Source organism: Mytilus edulis, chromosome 5 (genome assembly GCF_963676685.1).
Source record: "Mytilus edulis chromosome 5, xbMytEdul2.2, whole genome shotgun sequence".
Classification (NCBI taxonomy): Eukaryota; Metazoa; Mollusca; class Bivalvia; order Mytilida; family Mytilidae; genus Mytilus; species Mytilus edulis.
This window is the reverse complement of record NC_092348.1, coordinates 53,452,353-53,476,133: the sequence shown is the minus strand read 5'-3', so window position 1 is coordinate 53,476,133 and position 23,781 is coordinate 53,452,353. Positions and strand designations below refer to the sequence as shown.

General features: G+C 33.2%; 1 protein-coding gene across 1 annotated transcript; it reads left to right on the top strand.

The window, feature by feature from the left end:
- The first annotated feature begins 9 nt into the window (after window positions 1-9).
- On the top strand, window positions 10-14,735 carry LOC139523886 (uncharacterized). The gene is made up of 4 exons (XM_071318258.1): window positions 10-193; window positions 8,910-9,013; window positions 10,414-10,636; window positions 11,996-14,735. The coding sequence occupies exons 2-4, from the start codon at window positions 8,924-8,926 to the stop codon at window positions 12,040-12,042; spliced, it is 360 nt and encodes a 119-aa protein (XP_071174359.1). The 5' UTR covers window positions 10-193; window positions 8,910-8,923; the 3' UTR covers window positions 12,043-14,735.
- The last annotated feature ends 9,046 nt before the right edge of the window (window positions 14,736-23,781 follow it).

The window sequence follows — 23,781 nt, the reverse complement described above, 5'->3', positions numbered from 1 at the left end:
ATGCGTTTCATTCACGGTGTATTGTAATAATGGAAATGATTGGATATTTTTCATTAGGAAAAGCATTTATAAAAGGATGAATGAAACACATTTGTCAAAGTTGAATTGTTGGACAAAGGTAATAGATATAAATCTCAACACTACTTGACCATACATAACATTAGTGTATAGCTATTCTTTAAAGATACTATTTGTAAGTACCTTTTTAATAATCTTATTTATATATTATTTTGATGCTTTATTTATACTTTTGTTGGTAAAAAGTTATTTATCTTTTATTTAACAAAAATACGTTTTCTTATTCTGTATACGAAAATAAACGATTCGGTTATTTTAGATAATTATGATACAATTATTTTTTAGTAAATTGAAGGCCGAAACCGAGCTAAATGATCTTAAATTCAAATTTAATTAATATTTTATATTGCAAAAATACCAACAAAGAGAAAAGGGATGAATAAAATAGTTGGTCAGTAAGCAATAACTGTAAATTAATCTTTTAATTCATTTCAACTTTTATATAATAAAAAATATATATACAAAACACCCCTGCCGTATACATTATATTTTGCATGCTTAATTTATGTTTTGCAATACTAGATAGTTTTATTTCTGTTTAACGAACTTATATTTTCCTATTTGATAATTACATGCACGATATTATATGTGTTTCAACTATTAAGGTTTATGGCCACATTATGTAAAGGAGTCCGAGTATTTCGCTATCGCCGTTTTTTGTTACATTTCGTCGCACTTAGTTTTTTAGATTGTTATGTTTCTGTTCTTGATTAGCTTTTTTTAAGTGAGTTTTTTTCTGCCTTGTGTCCTTTTCGGCCTTCCAGCTGCCAGAAAAATAAGTGGTTTATTAGTTCACTGGGTCATAGAGAGGGCTATAGGTCGGCACAATGTCAGTCATAAAGTCCGTTTGCCAGATTTCTCATGACCATTTGAGTAATTAGATGCATTTTTCATATGCATCATGGTCAGTAATTTAACACTTTGAGCGTAATTTGATACATAATGGTTTTACGAACCCCTTCCACCAACAAACAAATTCCCTGAAAAGCTAGCTATACATTTGGTATTTCAATGAACCCCTACAAGATAACCGTGCGAACCATAAAAATAACAATCTAAAGTTATTGTTTTGTCCCAGTCAAATGAAGTTTTACAGTTTTTGAGTTAAGTAGTTCGGTAGATTTTTCAAATACTACTAAATATCAGATTTTATTTAGTACAAGAATATGAAACGACAAAGATCGATTCAAGTTTGCTCTTGGTTCAGTCTAGTTAATGAAAATTTCAGTAAGTTAAACCGTATATAAAACAAACTTTTTGGTTGGAGTCTGATTTCAGTATACCGTCTTAGATTTATATTGAACTTATTATTTGTAATGGGTTTCGATCTTCGAAGATTATACTAGATTTACAGGAGTAGGATCAAATTAGAATAGAATTGTCTAATATTGTGTTGAAAGCTAATTGTTATTAGTCTAAGTTAAAATTTTCACGGCTTTTCAGAATCAGGGTGAACGAAATATTTATAATTTTGCTTAGCAAATCTGAGATTTGTTTGTCAGATGCACTTTTGAATACCTTGATAAAGAAATTACGCGGAATTGACAATTTGCAAGTTTTTCAAAATTTTAGATGTCGCTTAATTTTCTTGCGATACAATAGTCAAATGCTTGAAATTCGTGAAGATTTTCGCGTGAAAAATTAGGTCCACTTGATATTTTTTTCATATAAAAAAGAAGATGTGGTATGATTGCCAATGAAACAATTATCCACAAAAGACCAAAATGACACAGACATTAACAACTATAGGTCACCATACGGCCTTCAACAATGAGCAAAGCCCATACCGCATAGTCAGCTATAAAAGGCCCCGATAAGACAATGTAAAACAATTCAAACGAGAAAACTAACGGCCTTATTTATTTTAAAAAAAAATGAACGAAAAACAAATATGTAATCATGCACGGATTATCATTTGCGAGAAATGTACATTTATTATTTATATTTTACCAGTTAAGGTAATATCAAGGTATTATAATTTGACGTTCACGGGGATTCTTTCTGTATATCTTGTATGAATAGTTGATGTCCTTTCACATGGTAATATACATTACTCGGACAAATTTGTTTGAATTCACGAGGTTTTAAACGGTTACATAGGTTCCCAATTTAATGGTAATTCCTTAAATTTTCTGAGGTTTAAACGACAAATTATCTGTGTGTTTCTTCTACTGTCCCTTAGGTTTTTGGTTTTCTATGTTCCTCATTTTTGATATACGATATCTGAGTATCCGTTTATTTCCCCATACGTCTCTTAATCACATGTAGGCATGTTTATTCTTAATTGTGTAAAAGAAGTCTTTGAATATTTGGTGTTATCGTCTTCTCGTGTTTCTCAGAGAGTTTCTAAATTTCTATTTTATCTAATGTTCTTGGCATTGAAAGAAGTTCTGTAATAGTCTTTTATCAATTTATTCACAACTATTTTGATCGATACGAATCACAGCTTGTCACATCAAAGCGACACGTGTCGTTTGTTGAATATATATCAGTGATCTCTAGATCTATTTTGGGTGCTTGTATATGTGCGTTAACAACATAACAAAGGGCGTATTACACTCTCTCCCTTTTTTTAAATTGCAGTATTGCTATTACGCAAAAATAATTCATTATTTTTTCGCAAAATAAAATTTCGCAAAATAAAATATTGAGTTTACGCAAAAAAGTACATAATTAATTTCCTCAATTTTATTGACTACTTACCTTCCTACAATTTACTCTATAGAAAATACATCGGGTATAGAAGTATAGTCACATGGACAGTGCCACCCTTTCTGTGCGTGAGATAATCCTTGAAACAATTTATTTAGGAGTTCGTAAATAGGTGGCCCAAATGTCTTCCTATCCAACCTGACCTCTCTTAACAGTTATATTCCACCATCCTTCATCCACGTCGACCCAACTTGCAGAACAACGTGATGTATTAATTGATTCTGTCCAGAATTTGCATGAAATATCTTTCACTGAACAACAAATCATTCGTGTCGGAAACAAATTAAGAAACAATAGATGCAAGCTATACTTTATTGTAGTTTTAACATTGGTAGGCATTATATTCGTGATTATTTTTGCCCGAGCGATATTGAGGGCTAAAATAACACGATATAATGCCTATCTATGTTAAAACTACAATAAAGTATAGCTTGCATCAATTATTTCGATTCTGTTCTGAATGGGACAATTAAGGTAGTTTCTATGTCCGATAAGTATAAGTGTAAAACCGTTTGTGTAGGCTCTTCCATGGACCTCCTTTTTTTTTGGAAAGAAGCAAACGGCTGGCACTGTGATTTTTCAAAGGGAAGAGTTTGAACAGCCAGCATGAACGATTGTCGTATCTAGGTCAAATGTGTCAATTTCGGAATGCAACACATTACAGTCATAATATATAAATGATTAACATTATATGCACCATTTAAGAGTTGAAAGTGTTTTAAAGTTTAGGAAATATATTAAGTGCATGATACTTTGATAAAATTCATTATTCTGAAGTAGTCAATATACGCATGTGCAAACAAATTTTATTGGATTTAGAGCATGGGTTTGTTCACAAAGCGAAAGAAGCACGTCATATTAGAATGCCTAATTAAATTAGTGAACATAGCTTAAGAAGCCCAGTTGAATAACCACCGTCATCTAAAATTGGTGCAAACCAGTAGAAAACACATGAAGTATTCACGATGTCAATTCTTATCACCCCCCCCCCCCCCCCCCTAGTTTTTGGTTGGGTTAATGTTTCTTATTTTTTTTTATTTATTGTGTCTTGTGAACTGTTATTTGTCTGTTTGGCTTTTAATTTTTAGCCATGGCGTTTTCAGTTTATTTTCGATCTATGAGTTTGACTGTCCCTTTGGTATCTTTCGCCCCCTCCTTTAAAGCAACTCATATAGAATCGAATTGCGGCATTTGTTTTTAAATGTATACCATATTCAAATGAGAGCAAGTGGTGTTCATCATGTGGATGATGCGCTTCTTGCTAAGATGTGACCATCTCTTGCTTTTATTTTGTATAATTTTCTAAACACAGTTTTTGATTCTTATTTGTTTACAGATATTTGAAAAAATATATAAAGATATGTTTTTAACATTCTGAAAGTAAAAGTCTCAAATAACAGAAATTTGCTATAGAGATGAAAACAGTATCCCCTTGAAATAAATTGTACGTTATGTAGCTGAAATTGGTATAATGAAGATTTCCAATGCTCGTGACATTTTCAAATTATTGAAAACGTGATTTGTTAAAACATACCCGTTACACGAAGAAAATATAGTATTGATTGATAAGGTGGGCAAAAGCAAAATATTGTATAATCTTGTGCCGTTTTCATACACATTACTTAATTAAGAATTTTCGTTTTTTCAACGTTATTTTACATCAGATAAAAAAAAATGTAATATAAAACAGTTACCGATTTAAAATTATACTTCACGGTCGAAAATAATTAAAATTTAAAACACCACGGTCACCGGGTAGGGGAGGGTTGAGCGTTTACAAACATGTTAAACCCCGCAACATTCTTATTGTGCCTGTCCCAAGTCAGGAGCTTGTAGTTTAGTGGTTGTCGTTGGTTCACGCGTCATATTTAATTTTTCGTAAATTGTAATTGTTATAAATTAATCCGCTTGATATCTCAAACCCCACTCCATCCTTCCGCCTTAGCTTTCTTCGTCGTACTTGAATCTACTGTAATTCCCAAAAATAATAATTTATTAAATTTTGCAAATAAAGGTATCTTCCGCTTATTTGACTCCTTAGAAAAGTTTAGTGGCGTACTTTTTAAAAATTATCCTTATTTTCGAAGTTTCTGCATATACAAGTTAAAAACTTTTCAAGGTAGAATGTACTACTGATTTTAAAGTACACGATTATAAAAGTACCAGATTCATGAAGCAACACATCTGTATTGTTAAATTATAATTTCCTTATTGTTATTCTTTAATATGTCAATTATATTAGTATTCTAACAAGCGATTGTACCGATTTAAGTGCAACTGGTTAAAAAGAACTTTATGAAATAAGTTAATCAGAAACTATGTTCGCGTGGGAAACCTTGAAGACGTTCATTCAACTTTTTTTTACTTTGTTTACTATAATTTTTCGTAACCTGTTTACCGAAGAAGCTAATTGGTACAAAAATGTCTTGAGAATTGATAGCTTTAAAGTAACAAAACACGTCAGGCTGTCAGTTTTTATTGTAATGATATCTTAAAGAGTAAAACTATGTACACTTTTAACATGAAATTAATACTAACTATGCAAAGGAGTTTGCATTATAGTCAATTAAACTTCTAAAAATAATTATAATGAATTTTTTAAGTACCACAATTTGACAGATAAATGATCGTCATAGTTTCTAGCAGATTGTATACAAAATAGGTAGTGGGCCCTTGACTGAATACCTAAAATATTTGCAACAGTTTTTGCCCTTCAAAACATACTGCATTTATGAATGAAATTTCTCAATTAACCAAATTCCCACTTCAATTAAAAATGATTAAATCAAAGTCGATCTGTTTTGTGTTTCAATTTTGCTTTTTTGTAAACACGAGAAAGAAAGTATATGGACAGCAAATATAGTAATTCAAAAGTGATTTGAGCACAAAAATGTTTAAAAGGAATAGGTCCGATTCGTTCAGATGAATTTAATTGCATAAGTTCGTATTCATTCAAATAAGTAAAAGCAAAAAAATATATTACTTGGAATATTTGAATACTTTGTATATGCATAACCATAACAGTGAATTGACACATGAAACAATTGCGCACATTAGCAGATTCTTATGTTTTACGTTTCCTCGCAAGATTTTCATACATTTGCACTTATTTGTTTCACAGACAACACCGGGGAAATGTATATTGTTCATGATTAGCCAATTCAACTTAAAAAGAAAAGCGTTTTTTTATTCATTTTTCATATTTTAAGTCACAAATATGTGATATTTTCTCGAAATTATCTGTTATAATCTGTGAAATTAATGCGGGCAAAGATAATAAAAAGCTGCACACACATGTTCTCCGAATATTTCGAAATAACTCTAAAACTAGAACATGTATGGTTTTCAGTGGATAAGAAATGAGTGGTGTCAAACCATCTTCATGTAAATGTATTGCAACTAGAATTTTTTTAAATACATCCAGCTAGGATTTACTTGTTGCATCTTTATTGAAACACTTTTATAATTCATGTCCACTTATTTTAAGAAATGTTTGCCGTTTTGTCCATGTTTTTTAATGTTGTTTGTTTCGACATTTTCTGTTCAAATAATGATAGTCAAGGCATTGTGAATTCATTGGAGTATATTTTTTTTTCTCAATATCATAAGGTTTTGAAAATTGCAGATCTACAAACATTATACCACTGTCCCAGGTTAGGGGAAGGGTTGGGATCCCGCTAACATGTTTAACCCCGCCACATTATTTAAGTATGTGCCTGTCTCAAGTTAGGAGCGTGGTTGTCGTTTGTTTATGTGTTGCATATTTGTTTTTCGTTCATTTTTTATATAAAAAAGGCCGTTTGTTTTCTCGTTTGAATTGTTTTACATTGTCTAATCGGGGCCTTTTATAGCTGACTATGCGGTATGGGCTTTGCTCATTGTTGAAGGCCGTACGGTGACCTATAGTTGTTAATGTCTGTGTCATTTTGGTCACTTGTGGACAGTTGTCTCATCGGCAATCATACCACATCTTCTTTTTTTTTTAAATATTAATAGCATTGTGTGCAAGATATTCATAAGATTCGAATATTTTGTGGTGCACATTTGCTGTTTAGTAAGGTCGTTTATTTATGATATTTCATTAGTATGTCTGTCAACGGAGCGTTTGAAAAATGTCGTCAGTACGTCTACATTTCTTGTTCATCACCTTCAATGTCGTATGCTGTGAAATTTATCACATATTTTACATACCTCACAAACATGTTCAACGTTTATTGTTGACACACTTATGAAAAAGTGCGACCTATGAAAGGTAATAAATAACATTTACATACATCAGTGAAAGGTGGTTTCCGCATATCATTTTTCATTGAACGACCATATAAACTCCGGAATGTAAATATATGTTTATAAAAAGTTGAGATGAAAAATAAAATGGCAACCAAAAATCACCAGTCGACCAACAACAGACAATACCATGGCCAAAACAAATGACGATCAGAAAAACAACAGTGCACAAAACATAACACTGACAACTAAAGAATATGCAACACGAGCTTATACAATAGTTTTGAAATCATTATAAAACTGAAGATTTGTAATGGGAAATCTGATTTATTCAAATCTACGATAATCGTATTTTTACGTCAATGCCTACTCTTTAATGTTCGTGTAAGATGCTTTATTTCAGAAACAAAGCATTTCAATTTCTTGTAAAATAACAAAAAAATTCAGAATCCAAGAAAAGTTCAATCACAATAATTTCCCCGGTTTACAGATAATATAAATCATTGTACATGACATGTTTATGTTTTTCAAATTGAATTATAATTGTTAAAATCCAGAACAATTATGTTCCTTTTCACAACCAAAATCATAGTATTGTGCATTCTTTGTTTTTAACATGTCAAACACTTGTAATAATACCTTCTTTGCTGTCACATAATAACATAAGTGATAAGTTTTATTAAGAATCGATGCTTCCATCCATTAATAATTAATGTCAGAACTTGGTCCCATGGCATTTGTGACAAGAAGTCTAGCATGCTTTTTTGACATATCACTCGGGAGTGTTATTTAAAAAAGAATCATCTTATAATTTCTTCATTAACGTGGAGGAGGAATGATGTAATAACTGAAGTTCAAACTGTCATTAAAAAATCGCCATTCATATGTTGCCTTCAAACGAGATATCTCGACATCTGGCTGTAAATCAGTTAACCAATTATCATAGATAATAGTTCCCTAGAATGTAGGTTAGTAAAAGTTCATCTTCGCTTGATTATCAGTAGCGTACTGTGATATTCAAACGTTTACATTCAACCGTCTGATTATTTGCATACATATAAATCATACTGGTATTCAAGTTTGTGAAAATTAAAATTGAAGTTGTATTCCATTTTGCGAAGTTGCCTTATAGGGTTTTATTTGTTTTCTTTTTATATCCATTGTTTGTTGAAATAGAGAAAAATTCTAATTTCTATTGGTATGGTAAATAAAAACAAACCCTTTAATGCAGTAAGAATATTTACTTTGAACATTAAAAACCAAATTCTTTTTCCGTACAAATCGGTATGAGGAAACGCTTTTAACATGGAGTGCATTTATGAGCTTTTGTTCTCTGCGCCCAGTTGAATCTTTTATTTTCGTATTGTAAAAATAACAGCTCCAATCAATTAATTGTGATAAAAGAATGATGACCTCAACTGGTGTTGGCTGTTCTGTTCGGCCTTCTAGTGTTATCTATTTGTATAGTTCACGACTGAGAAACACGGCGGATCAGGAATGTCTTACCCTCCAGCAACCCCTTAGTTTATTCTTGATCCTTTGTAAGGTTAGTGTTGCTCAATCTTTAGATTTCTGAGTTGTGTGTGAACTCATGTTTGACTTTTCATCGCATGTCATGCGGTCAAGTTTTCTTCGGCTGATCTTTTCTTTTAATTCCATTTGTGTCTTCTTTCCTTTTGAATGCACATATGCTATTACAACGGTATCTCGGTTTTACTTTCAACTTAAGTAGTCTTAAATAGTATAAACTTCTTAAAGCATGAGCTCTTAACATCGTATTGAAAGATTTAGCTTACATATGCTTCGCCCTTTTCTATCCTAACAGTTTCTATAGAAAATATTCTGTTTTTACTTTAAGGTTGTGAAAATGTTTTTATTTTTTATTTTTACAGATTGAAAGAACGAAATGTACAAAGTCGTTTTTGTTGTTGTATTTTTGAGTACATGTCTTGCCATGCCTCGATTTAAAAGGAATACATGGAGAACACCACCAAAGGTAAATCATACAAAAAAGAACACTGGACTATCGTCTACAATTCACACACTTCCGTGACAACAAAATTAAAAAAAATGCATTGCGATTTTTTTTACTAGAATTATGGGAAAATTTGAAATACAAAGAGATAGCCACATAAAGCCACACATTGTAACAAAGCTAGAACACAATCAGTAGTAAAATTGAGAATGGAAATGGGGAATGTGTCAAAGAGACAACAACCCGCCCAAATAAAAAACAACAGCAGAGGGTCACCAACAGGTCTTCAATGTAGCGAGAAATTCCCGCACCCGGAGGCGTCCTTCAGCTGGCCCCTAAACAAATATATACTAGTCCAGTGATAATGAACGCCATACTAATTTCCAAATTGTACACAAGAAACTAAAATTAAAATAATACAAGACTAACAAAGGCCACAGGCTCCTGACTTGGGACAGGCGCAAAAATGCGGCGGGGTTAAACATGTTTGTGAGATCTCAACCCTCCCCCTATACCTCTAACCAATGTAGTAAAGTAAACGCATAACAATATGCACATTAAAATTCAGTTCAAGAGAAATCCGAGTCTGATGTCAGAAGATGTAACCAAAGCAAATAAACAAAATGACAATAATACATAAATAACAACAGACTACTAGTAGTTAACTGACATGCCAGCTCCAGACTTCAACTAAACTGACTGAAAGATTATGATTTCATCACATGAACATCAGGCACAATCCTTCCCGCTAGGGGTTTAGTATCATACCATCATAACATAATATGAGAAGAACATAACCCGTGTCATGCCAACAACTGTTTTTAGAATAAATGTGTTTAGTTCCGATGCAAAGACCTTATCAGTGACTCAATATTAACGCCAAAATATGCAATCTTTAATGACTTGACAACAGTATCGTAATTATATCCCTTCTTAATAAGTCTATTCAAAGGTTTTGTAAGTTTCTGAGGTGAATACTGACACCTCTGTGCTTTATAAAGAATATTACCATAAAAAATTGGATATGAAATACCTGAACGTATTAAAAGTCTGCATGTTGAGCTATATTTACGAATAATGTCTTTATACCGATGATAAAATTTAGTAAAAGTTTTGACTAGTTTGTTATATATCTGTAAACGAAAAAATAATATATACACGTTATTTCATTATGTTTAAAACCATTAGCGATCAGCATTTCTCTTAATTACATTAATGGTAGATAAAATAAAAATTAAAATAACATTGACAGTTACATCCAATAGAAAACTAAATACATAATCTTCCTACGGTCTAACAGGAGTGATTTTGCGCATGAAATCAAGCCCAGCAAACTTAAGAAAACGAAAATTTTAATTGCTGTTTGGATATTTGTCATTTCATGGTAATCATGTTTTGAATATGATTAATTTTGTATTTAGAGAGCATCGGACGAGCCAGCAGACACTAACATGATGTATACCCTTTTAATGAACGAGATGTATATGTATTTAAACGCTGATACGGCCACTGGAATTACTGCAAGTGATGTAACTCGTTTCTTCGAAGAAGTAATCGGAAAGGATGCAAGAATGGCTGATAATTTTGGAGTAGATTATATTTTCTGGGGAGACCAAAATGGTGATCACCGACTTAATCGAACTGGTATGCTTACATTATTAATTAGAATATAATTGTTGTTTTATTGTACTGCCTTGTTTGGTTTGTGTTTCATTGTCATTTTCTCTACATCGTGGGGAATCAACAGTCAGTTACTCAAGGGATATGATTATTATCTGTCCTTTTCGTTTAATAACTAAGTATGGATGTTTGACTTCCGGAAGAAACGTTACTTTATACAGGTAATATATCACATACATATGCATACGGCAGTGTTGTTTACTGGGTCCGTTATATGCAACCAATGTCAACAATGAAGTAACCCTTTGAAAATTGTCTTTATTGGTTTTGAAATCGATTTTGTTATTAATAAATTAGAACATTAACCAGTAATGGTTTTTCTTTTACAAATTTCAGCTTAGATGGAGAGTTTACTCTGGGAACTCATACCACATCTTGTTATATCTATAGTTAGATATATACTGTAAACATTGATGAATACTCATATCATGTCGATACTTCCATATTGTCATTTTTTAAATTCCTGCTTTTCTCAGACTGTTGATGCCAGTCAATCTAATAAATGTGGAATACATTTTGTTTTATAAGTTTAAATTGGCTTTGGAATTCGCATCAGTTGTACATTTTTAGCATGCTATTTAATTCGTAAGTTGCTTATTAATCATCTTCGTGCAAAGCTTATAGTCAATTTGACAAGCCCTTTAGTATTAAGAATAATTTTTACATTTGGTCTTATTTCGTGCTGTTAAAAATCAAAGCGACAGTAGTCATCCGATGTTCAAACCTTGTTAATCAATAAGGAAGAGAAAATCAAGATACCATATCAAAACCGAGAGAATATCAAAAACCCAAATGAAGCGAGGCTAGCCGCATCGATAGGATAAGCGTCTTCTGTATCAACAATGTCCCAGGTTAAAGGGACGATTCAGTGCTTGAAAACATAGTTTACCCCTGACAATATGCACACCTGTGCAGAGTCAGGAGCCTGCACTTTAGAATTTGCCTGTCATATAATAATGGCTATTTGTTTGGGTCTTGTTGCTAAATCGATAGTTTTCTGTGTATGGCTTTGAGAACTGATGTCTGTCGTTTCCTTGGTTTTATTGTCGTGATGGTTTTGGTTAGCTTGTATCTTCTCCGTCTTTTTACCAATCATAAAGTTTCTTATTCCAAGAAATGCATCAATTATAATATTTAACGATTATTGATATTTTTTTAAATGTTGGATTTAAAGTAAAATACCTATATGCATACTGTAAACTAACATGCCATAAGTATCACGTTCGATTTTTTAAGTCCTACAAATCTAATGCAGCATGTCAACAGATAATCTTTTAAATGATTTTGACTTATTATTTAATCCATATTTTCTTTTCATTTCAGAACTTCTAAGAGCAATGAAGATTCACAAAGTATTTGAATACATATGAGCGTCAAAAACCACGTGACGTATTGCCTTCCTTTTGTTGGCAATGAATTGTTCTCAGTAACCGTTGACATGGAACCATTTTATGATCGGCATCTTAGCTTTTCCTGCCTTCAGCTTTCCTCCTTTGTTGTTGTTGGCTGTAGACCGAGCTATTCCAAAGATTGGTCATGACAGATTTCCAATGTTGAAAGTGTGTTTGTGTGGACTTGTAAAATCGTCTATGTTTTTTTTTTCGTTGATTTTACGTTTGTATTCGACAATCACGCTGTGTGAGGTTAAGTTTGGTTTTAAACTTGTTTAGATCGTTTGTTTTTAGGTTGTTTTGTGATTTGTGATTGTTTATTTTACGCACATACTGTGTGTGCTTTTGAACTGAAATCCATGCGCTAGAATGTGATTAAGAATCAACAAGATTCAGAAAAGATGAAAAATACGAAGTTTTTTAAGCGTGGGATTTGTGTTTACATTGCTTTTAAGCTGTATTTATTTGGTGCATTACATGCAAATATTATTTATTTTTTATTTATTTAAAGTTGTTATTATACGTGTGAACAAAATGTATGTGTTAATACAAATGATACGACTGTGATATACTTTAGTAATATTTATTTAAACTAACATTTTCCGTCTTCATCTTTAAAAGTCATTGTTGTTTGTTACTTCATAGTTTCCTTTCTAACTTCATAGTTTGTTTCTTCTTAAATTTTTTATCCATTTGTCATTGGAATTTATATTACATTATTCCATCTTTGGTCATGTTTTTATCCTTTTTCTTGCCAAAAATGTTTGTTTTTGCTTGTCCGGCAATTAACATCGTGTTAATTGCATGTAAACGAACACCGTTATGATCATTTTTCAATTTTGAATAATTTCATTGCTCATTTTCTTAACATTCACTTTTGTAATTCTTGCTATTATTCTAATAACAAAAATGTAACAAAGGAAACTTTCAAAAGTTACAACAATAAAGTGTATTAAAACATTTAGGGGAGGGGGGGGGGGGCTCATACAAGAAAAATAATACATTTAGGGTTTATGAAGAAATGTATGACAATAAAATAAACTAAAAACTTTTCTACTCTATTTCTTTGTGGTCATTATTTTCTGTCAGATTTCATTGGTAATTGTGAAAGGAATAATTATGCTTTTGTGGAAAACAAAATGTTATATATAAATGTTATGAATTTATACTTAATGTGAGATATTTAGAGAGCTGTGAAATTTGAAAAAAGGAAAGGTTAAATATATAGGATTTTAAATAGTTGGAGTGGCACCGATACTTTCATATTTTTTATTTGTTTTTAGCCATAACGTGGGTTACTATGGTAAGAATCCATAAAATGAGAACCCCTTTCATGGCAATCATATTTATTCCTTTTCTCTGGCAGCTGAATTGTAAACGTCACTTTTAAGATATTTTTATAACAAACAATCTAAAAGATGTTTGAATAAAATATATATTTTTTTTTGTACGCACGAGGGTGGTACAAACATTTCGTTAATCAATTGTATTTAATGTTTGTAAAAACAGTATTCTTCATCTTGTAGATTAACGGGAATAAATGAAAAGAACTATATTTTAAATCTCCTCATATATTATCCACAACGCCGATGGTTGTATAAAATTAGATTAAATCATTTGTTTGAGGATATTTGTTTTGATGCTGAACCCGTTAATCATTACTTTATTTATTATACTTTAACCCTTAATTGGGGTCATCATAATTATCATCCCTAAGTGCTCTTTGATAGATAGAAAATCTTCAGTAGAGCTGCTTTGCGAGTCTTCATGATACATAGAACGATGTTGATTACAATAAACACACAAACATTTGCATGCCTACACGATAAAGTCATCTTTCAATGTTATTGCGTATTACCGTCTATTTGGTTAAAAGGACGAACCAACAAGAACTGGCGATTATGATAGGGGATTTGTTTAATGCATTATTTTTTTGGATTTAATAAGCTGGTGATTTGAAACTTACGTAATAGATTGTAACCGGCAGATCATTTATTATGATTTTCATTCAGTAAAAACAACAAACATCGAAGCTAAGAGACAACCAAGAACTACATTGCTAAAAGAGATTTTACTTTGTTTTATCATACTTTAGCTTTGCTAACATTTTCTATCTCCTTGCTTACAGTCAAGCCACCAAACAATCCATAGACATATCTGGCATAAACCAGTTTTTTTTTTCAAGCAAGGAATAACTTTGTCAAGATCATCAAAATAAATATATGTACACTGTATATCTTTTTATTCATATCAACAATTTAATTGAAAATATTTGTTTTGTCAATAAGCAATCTTTCATAAAATTGTTTCTGTTTTCGTTTTGATATTTTCGGTACTCAATAGCTGTACTAACATGTCAATTTAAGAGTTCTGCATTCAGTGTTTCATTTAAAAAGAAAGAATTGACAACGAGAAACAATTTTCTGTTTAAAAACAAAGAATTGACAACGAGAAGCAATTTTCTGTTAAGTTTGGTTTATAACTGTTTTGACGTTAAGCATCATCAATTATGAGACTTATAAGGATAGATCTTGCATTACATCGTGCATGCTCTGTTGTTTTATTATTGTTTGTTTGCACGTGTCTTATCATGCCTGTTTCTGACAGGCTTGTTTTCATTGGAAATTTAAACAAATGTAAGTTTGCTCAATTTAATAAAATCATATAATTTGTTCTATATTTTTATTGGTTGTGTTGTGGATCTATCAAAGTGATAATATTGGTTATAATCATGTTTGCTTTAAAAATCGGTACTGCAAACTTTGCTCAAATAATTAGGTAATATATAGATATATAAATTGATATCATTTGAAACATCATAAGCCCAAGTACAAACTAGAAAACATCGGAACCAGGAGGTCCACGCACATTGAGAACAAATGTGTTGATGTGTATCATCCTTCCTTTTCTGTCTAAAGAATTATTCAGCAAGCGTGAATTTCAAGAACATTTTAAAGACGGTGTTTTCCCTATGCCAATTTTCCCCCGAGGTTTAATTTGACATGATCTCATCCTCCCGGAGACATTTTGATAATAGTCTATTTGCCAATTACCGATTTGATTCTGTTATTACACACTTTTAAAACAAATTACTTCCCTTTGTCAATCTTAGACTGGTTCTATACCGGACAATACTGGCTTTTGCCAATGCAAAGTATGATGAATTGAAAATGATGTATCGGCGGTTTAACTAATTTTTCATGAAAAATAATTTCTGGTGTCGTAAGTATTTAGCTAAAAAACAAATAATTGTAATTAAAAGATTTCAAAACCTTATAGACAACTCACATTACACACAGGTACATTTGCTCTTTCTGCTAGCTCTTCATTATTAATAAAAATTAACGTCCCTCATAAGGGAGACAACTAAAAAAAGGTCTCCAATTACAGGGTCAATTACGGGAATTGGCAAATGGGCCGGGTAAGTTGGCAATATGTATACACATAGCACATTTTCCCTACAATATATTACTATCAAAATTGCACTGCTATTTATTGCATATATTTTCCTGTTTTTCAGTTTGAAGTGATTGATCTCGGGAATCTTTTTCAGTTTGAGTTCCATAAGGAAATGTTTGGTACTAATTTTATTCGTATTCTCGACACACCTCTACCTTTAAATGTCTAAGTTAGGTAGTGGATGTTGGACACCTATATTTTTTGCAGGGGTGTCATTTGCATTAGAAAAAATACCTGCTTTCATATGTTGACTTTATGTACAAAAACTATATTTAAAGGCGTCATTCAGTCCTGTTACGATAGTTGTTATCTATTTGTTTAATATGTTTGAGCTTTTGATTTAGCCATTTGATTAAGGACTTTCCGTTTTGAAGGTACCTCGGAGTTCAGTTTTTATGGTGATTTTACTTTTTGAAATTTTATTTTCTTGTGGCTAAAATGTTAGATGGACTTAAAGATGAAGAACTGATCTTCTATCACTGTATTGGATACCTAATACCGCAGTCCAACTAGGCCACGATCGCACTACGATCTGTATTAAAATGCAAATTTTGATGATCGTAGTACGATCGTGTAGATCGCAGTAAGGTCGTATCACGGTCGTGGTGAGGTCTTCAAGATCGTGATGAGCGTGGCAAACTTTGAACATGTTCAAAACAATCGTGGTGCGGTCTTGGCAAAATCAGATCGTAGAAGAAGCGTATTGAGAGCGCACTAAGATTGTAGTAACATCGCAAAGGTCGCTGTACCATCGTAGCGAGAGCGTAAAGAGAGCGGGATTCTATTCGGAAAGACTGCGTAACGATCTCACAGCGACGTTATTACGACCACAATAAGACCATCACGATCTCACTGCGACCCAACTACGCTTTCATTACGACTATACCACGCTGTTCACGATCATAGTACGATCCTAACACGCCCTTCCCGTCCTCATCACGCTCCTCTTACGACATGACTACGTTCATACTACGACCATCATTCCCATTGTCATTTTCACATAAAAAATAATTTAAAATCTTTCCAGGTTTTGTTTGTTTGTATGTAATTAGGACTTCTTGTCCATTTTCTCAAACGGCTCAACCATGCTTCTCGTTTTTTTATATAGATTAGACCGTTGGTTTTCCCGTTTGAATGGTTTTACACTAGCAATTGTTGGAACCCTTTATGGCTTGCTGTTCAGTGTGAGCCAAGGCTTCGTGTTGAAGGCCATACCTTGGACTGTAATGGTTTACTTTTATAAATTGTTATTTGGATGGAGAGTTGTCTCAATGGCACTCATACCACATCTACCTATATCTATTGACAAATATGTGTCATCTCTGCTATCGTTCACTGAAATATCGTCATTTGAGCTTTATGGACCAGCAATAGGTTGTAGTTTAGGTTAGATTGGTCGGTCCGACATGGTCTGCTTGATCAGGCCTTGGAGTCATGAAACTTTCGAGTCAGTTTTTGTACTCATACTCAAAAATCAACCAATTAAAATGCTGGATTTTATGTTTCGAGCATGATTGTTGTGCTCATAGGACTGAGCATTTTTTTAGCACTTCAACACAGGGATTCGTTACTATCAAGGCTCCCTCTGCCTTTCCATCAACCCGTACCATTACGCCCACGCGTTCTAGTAGATTTCGGTGGCATGACTGTATTGTTTCCGAAAAATCTACGTAATAATCAGAAATAGAAGGAATGAAACTGTAATGATGTGGGACACGATATTGACGTTATTGCTGAGAACGAAGTAAGATCGCGGAATGAACGTAGTAAGATCGCTGTATGAACGTAGTAAGAGCGTGGTAAGAACGTGCTATAATCGCAGTAGAAACGTGGTAAGATCGTGTTGTAATCGGATAGCTCGTGGTATGTTCGTAGTGACAACGTGATGAGCGTAGAAAGATCTTGATAAACGTAGTGAGGTCGCAAAAATAAGCGCCATGAGAACGTGGTATAACCATAGCGAGATCGTTGTAGAAGCGTAATGAGGACGTAGTAGGATCATGAAAGCAACGAAAATTTACATTTTCATGCCGCTGTTACCGCGACCTCATCACAGTATGAATTTATTTTAGATCGCGGTGAGCGTGGTGCGATCGTGGTCTTGTGGGATTGGGGCTTAAACTACATAAGTATCCTTACAAACAACGTTTTATTGCTGGGTCTTCTAAGTGCGCCACGAAACCTCTTTCTAGATTACAGTATTATCATCTATTTTATCAGCAATCAAAGCCGGGCTCCAAATTTATTGTGAAACTGCCTATTCTAGAGATGGCGTGAATCAGATGTGGATACTAAAAAATTCCAAAGATCTTTTAGAGTACATACAATCTAAGACTCTCTCATCTTGCAATAGTATTAAAACATTTGACATTTCTACACTTTACACAATTATTCCCCGTTCCAAACTAAAAGACAAATTGAAAGAGTTCGTATAACTTTGTTTCATTAAAAAGAATGGCGAACGTCGAAACAAGTATATTGTCTTGGGGAGGAATAAATCCTTCTTTGCAAAGAATCACTCTGATTCAAACAAAAAATTGTCTGAAACTGGCATTATCAAGTTGCTTGATTTCTTGATTGACAACATATTTGTTACGTTTGGAGGACGTGTTTTTCAACAGACTGTCGGAATTCCAATGGGAACAAATTGCTCTTCTTGTCGACTTGTTTCTTTATTATTTTGAGGCTGACTTCATACAGGAACTTCTTAGGAAGAAAGATAAGAAGTTAGCAATATCCTTTAACGCTAAATAGATGATGCTCTCTCACTTTTATTCAAAATTGATTGACTATGTTGAATGAATCTTTCCCATCGAACTCGAGATGAAGGATACTACAGATGCAGTTCAGTCGGCCTCATATCTTGACCTACATCTAGATATTGACAATGAGGGTCGGTTGAAAACAAAACTTTACGACAAAAGAGATGATTTCAGCTTTCCAATTGTTAACTTTCCATTTCTGTGTAGCAACATTCAAGCAGCGCCTGAATATGGAGTATATATTTCCCAATTGATACGATATTCCAGGGCTTGTATTTCTTATCATGATTTCCTTAATAGAGGATTGCTGCTTGCAAGGAAGCTATTAAACCAAGAGTTCCAATAGTATTGGTTATCATCATGTTTGCTTTAAAAAACGGTACTGCAAACTGTGGTAAAATAAGTGTACGTAATATATAGATACATGTGGAGCAGGATCTGCTTACCCTTCCGAGACACCTGAAATCACCCCAAGTGTTTGGTGGGGTTCACGTTGCTCAGCCTTTAGTTTTCTATGTTGTGTCTTCTGTACTATTATTTGTCTGTTTGTCTTTTATTTTTAGCCATGACGTTGTCAGTTTATTTTCTATCTATGATTTTGGAATCCCCCCTCTGGTATCTTTTGTCCCTCTTCCAAATGGTGAAGTTGAAATCATTCCTTCGTAAATTTTACGGACGCCATCACGATTTGGTTGACCGTTATGGAATAACTGTTTCACAGATGATATCAGATATGTTCCTTATGTCGTAAATATAATACCCTTCCCTTTTCACGAATGCGACCTACCGAATTAGACTATTTACCGGATTTGTAATAACATAAGCAATATGACGGGTGCCACATGTGAAGCAAGATCTGCTCACCCTTCCGGAGCACATGAGATCAACCCCAATTTTTGATGGGGTTCGTGTTGCTTAGTCTTTAGTTTTCTATGTTGTGTATTCTGTACTATTATTTGTTTGTTTGTCTTTTTAAATTTAGCCATGGCGTTGTCAGTTCATTTTCGATCTATGAGTTTGACTGTCCCTCTGATATCTTTTATCCCTCTTTTGCAATGGTACGAAGGCAACACAATGTTTTTCAATACAGCACGAACACATAACATCAACTGCTTTCAGCACAACAAATTCGATGGAACCCCTCCTATAATAAGCAGTCATATTCAATCGGTCTCGAGAAATTGTACCCAAGGACACATCATGTGATTGGTATCTATAATTAGTTTATTTAAAACCACTGGGTCGATGCCCCTGCTATTGCATTTTCTATTCCCCTAGTATCACCTGCCCAGTAGTCAGCACTTTTATGGTCCTAATTATTACTGTTCACAAAACGTTGATTTTTTTTCTACATCAGGATGAGTACCATAGCTGTATTTGACAAAACGTTAAGGAATTTTGGTCATCAATGCTCTTCAACTTCTTACTTAATTTTCCTTTTAACTAGTTTTTATTCGAGCATCACTGATAAGTCTTTTGTAAACGAAACGCTCGTCTGGTGCAGATACAAAATTTTGATCCTGGTATCTATGATATGATTATGTATCAAACATACATACTACAACTGTAACTATGATCCTACAAAAGTTCAGGCTTTGACTAGGTTGTTTAATAGTCCTTAATATTACCAATGCTACTGATCGGGGGAGCATACGTTTTAATTTGCATAAGGACAGTCTATTTGAAGGGCGATTGTCGTTATAATTAAGTCTTTCCACTTTTCTGTGGAAAGATTTATAGTTTTTGTTCTGATTATTAAATCTATCCACTTTTCTGTGGAAACACTTATTGTTTATCTTCTGATTATAATTATTAGGTCTTTCCACTTTTTATGGGAAAGACCTATTGTATTCATTCTGATTATTAGGTCTTTTCACTTTTCTGTGGAAAAACCTATTGTTTTTCTTCTGATTTTTTTTTCTTCTTCCGTCTAATTTTGTTCTTGCGATAAACATTTGTTTCACAATATGTCACTGAGATATTTGGTACTAGTATATGATATCGCACAGTTTATGCTCTTTTAAAATTTACCCTGCGTAACGGAATACTTTTCTTTGTAGGAGTTATCTCCCCATACACTGTTTTCCTTGTGTCCACTTCTTATTCGCAACCGTAAAAGATTACGACTAATTTATTTTATAAAATTGCTCGTTATATCCTTCGCATGATTTGTCCTATTTTGACCGAAGCAATATGAACGCTCCATATGAGAGTTATTTCCCCTTATGCATTTTATTCCTTACGTCGTAACTACAATCCCCTTCCCTTTCCTGAATGTGACCTACCGAATTAAGACTATTTACCGAATTTGTTATCACATAAGCAACACGACGGGTGCCGCATGTGGAGCAGGATCTGCTTACCCTTCCGGAGCACCTGAGATCACCCCTAGTTTTTTGGTGGGGTTCGTGTTGTTTATTCTTTAGTTTTCTATGTTGTGTCGTGTGTGCTGTTGTTTGTCTTTTTCATTTTTAGCCATGGCGTTGTCAGTTTGTTTTAGATTTATGAGTTTGACTGTCCCTTTGGTATCTTTCGTCCCTCTTTTATATAAGTGATATGCATTTCTATCTTGTAAACCATAAGTGATAGAGACCTAGGATCTTTTGATTTGAGGTTCTCGGTTCAAAATAATGAAAATTAGGTCAAGGTTAAAGGTCAAGATCATATTCTAATTTTTGAATTTGGCTTATTCTCACTTATTCCCAAAAACTGTATAAGATATCAACATTTTTTTTTACTAAATTGTTAGTTGCAACATGTTGTAACAGGTCTATTTTGATTGTAAAGTTACATTGAACGTAAAAGGGAGTTTTCTCCCTTCTTGTATTTAAAAATACGCGTATGGTGATTTAACCAAATATAATTAAGATTTTGATTTGAGGTCCTTGGTTTATGATTGATCTCAAGATCATAGCTTAATTTTACGTTCTAGATTTTGACCTTTGCTTTTATCTCATATGTATACATGATAAAACAATGAGACCTTTGGCAAAAGGTATCAAACCATTTAACCTTGAAAAAAACAACCGGAAGTGACCTTGTAAAACCGGAAGTAGCTATTTTTTGTACTTTATTAATATAAAAGTATATGGAACCAGATATTTTTGGAGTCAGTGTCAAGTAAATATTCAAATATTATCGGAAGTAACATTTTTCAAACCGGAAATAACAAATTATCTCCCTTATTTAAAAATATTGTATAGAAACCATGTATTTTTGGAATCAGCGTACAATAAGCTATCATTTGACGATTGAAATGACATTTTAAACTTAATTTTACAACTTTCATATCAAAATACATTGTTCTTGGTGGAAAGACCTTCAATTGTTCTCTGAACAATTGGCTTTTGATTATTATTTCCCCCTCCCCCCCCCCTCCAAAATTTTGTTCTTGCGATAAATGTTGGTTTCACAATATGTCGCTTAGATATTTCTCATATGGTATCATCTAGTTTATGCGCTTTTAAATTTCACCCTGCTAAGGCGAACCATTTTATTTGAAAGAGTAATCTCCCTATTCACTGTTTACCATCTGTATGCATCTCCTTCGTAACAAAAAAATATACCGACAAATTTTTTTTTACAAATTGTTTGTTACATCCTCAGGAATTTTTGGTTAATTTGGATCAAAGCGATTCAATGAAATTTTGTAGGAGTTATCTACCCTTACACAATAAATTTGTCGGTATGTGTTTTCAACTCATCAACCATTAACCGTATAAGCCTTGGATATTTATATTTAAGGCCCCTAGGTCCTAACTTAGAAAATGAGGTCAAGGGTCAAGGTCAAGTTTTCAATTGTTACTTTTGCTTGTTTTTGCATTTTCTCCGACACTTTGAAAGATACATATAAGAGAATAAGTGCAAAATGTCTGCTTTATTGTAATAAAGATATGCTACATTTAGTCTGATACAATTTAACGGCATCTTATAGGAGTTAGTGCCCCTGAAATGTCTTGATATGAGGTTTTTGATCATAACTTCAACTTAGTTCATTATAAGCCATTTGACCTTGTACAAAGGTTAGGTGACATATGACATTGAAAAATGACTACCAGAAGTGACCTTGAGAAAACCGGAAGTAGCCTTTTTGGCAATTTTTTCATAAAAAAGTACTCGGAATCCATATATTTTTTCATATAGATACATCAACTGATTACTTAAAAGACTAAAAATGACTTCAAACCAACCGGAATTGGCCAATTATCTCCCATTCTACATAAAAAAAAGTATATTGAAACTATATATTTTTGGAATCAGTGTGAAAGAAGCTATCATATGAGCCCAGAAGTGACATTCATTTCACCGGAAGTAGCATATTATCTCCCTTATTTCACTCAAAAGTATAATTAAATATTATCTATCGCATTAGTATGAAGAAACTATCTTCTTATCAAAATTTCTTTGATGTGGAGAGACTTTCAATTGTTCTCTGAACAATTGGTTTTTAATTATTATTGATTTCTAATCACCTGCCAGTGTTACCATACGAATTTACAAAAGAATTGATATGGAAGGAATAGAATAATTTAATATATATATATATATATATACATAAGTACGTCTGAGTCAGTGACAACTCTACAACAGATGTATCCATCGGATCGCCATCAATGATGGTGATACATGGCTGTGTATATATATATATATACAACTCGTCTAAACATCAACCCAACAATGTTAGATCTGTAAATTTGCTTTCGCAAATTGCTGGTTCTTCCCTCGCCGGGATTCGAACCCATGCTACTGTGATATCGTGACACCAAATCGCCTGCACTGCAGCCGTCCCGCTAGACCACACGACCACCTGGGCTCTCAAAATAAAGAGCTTTCGCTGGCCGTGTGTTACCTTTCCACGTCAGTTTTAATCTAGCGGCGTACTGCAGTACATGATATATAAGGCATGAAGATGTTATATATATATCGCATATATTGCAAAGAAATGTTTACAACATGAAGACGAACGTAGTGCTCAAGAACCAGTAGTCAGCGGTCAGCGAATTATCATCGTTCATGGTCGCGGAAAGTTTGGATTTGTACCAAATCCGCTGCTAATTTACCAGGCTTAATCGTGTACTGGTGACTACCATCACAAGATGAATGGTAAAACTTTAAAATGTGGTTAACAGAAAAACTTTACAGTAACAGAAAAGAGCGTTATCATAATGATTAATGCATTGTACAATTCTGTTCAAAATACAGTTTGACAACTAATAATACCAAGAAAGCAGATACTCAGGCTTGGCTACGATTACATGAAATACAGTTTGAGAAGTAACATCTCCGTCAACAGATACTTGCTTTAGCAAAGGCCACTAACCAAAAGCCAAAATATGTCATAGCCGATATCGCAAGAGAAAGAGGACATGAAATTTTACGTCTCCCAACTATCAACAAGACTTAAATCCAATAGAACTCCAATAGAACCAAGTAAAACAAGGTTTCACTTCTCGAAAAGCTACCCACATAATAGACGATGTGTTGAAACTTGCACATG

Coding starts and splice junctions, on each gene's coding strand:
- LOC139523886 (XM_071318258.1), top strand. CDS start 8,924: ATGTACAAAGTCGTTTTTGTTGTTGTATTTTTGAGTACATGTCTTGCC. Junction 9,014..10,413: donor CATGGAGAACACCACCAAAG/GTAAATCATACA, acceptor TTTTGTATTTAG/AGAGCATCGGACGAGCCAGC. Junction 10,637..11,995: donor TCACCGACTTAATCGAACTG/GTATGCTTACAT, acceptor TTTTCATTTCAG/AACTTCTAAGAGCAATGAAG.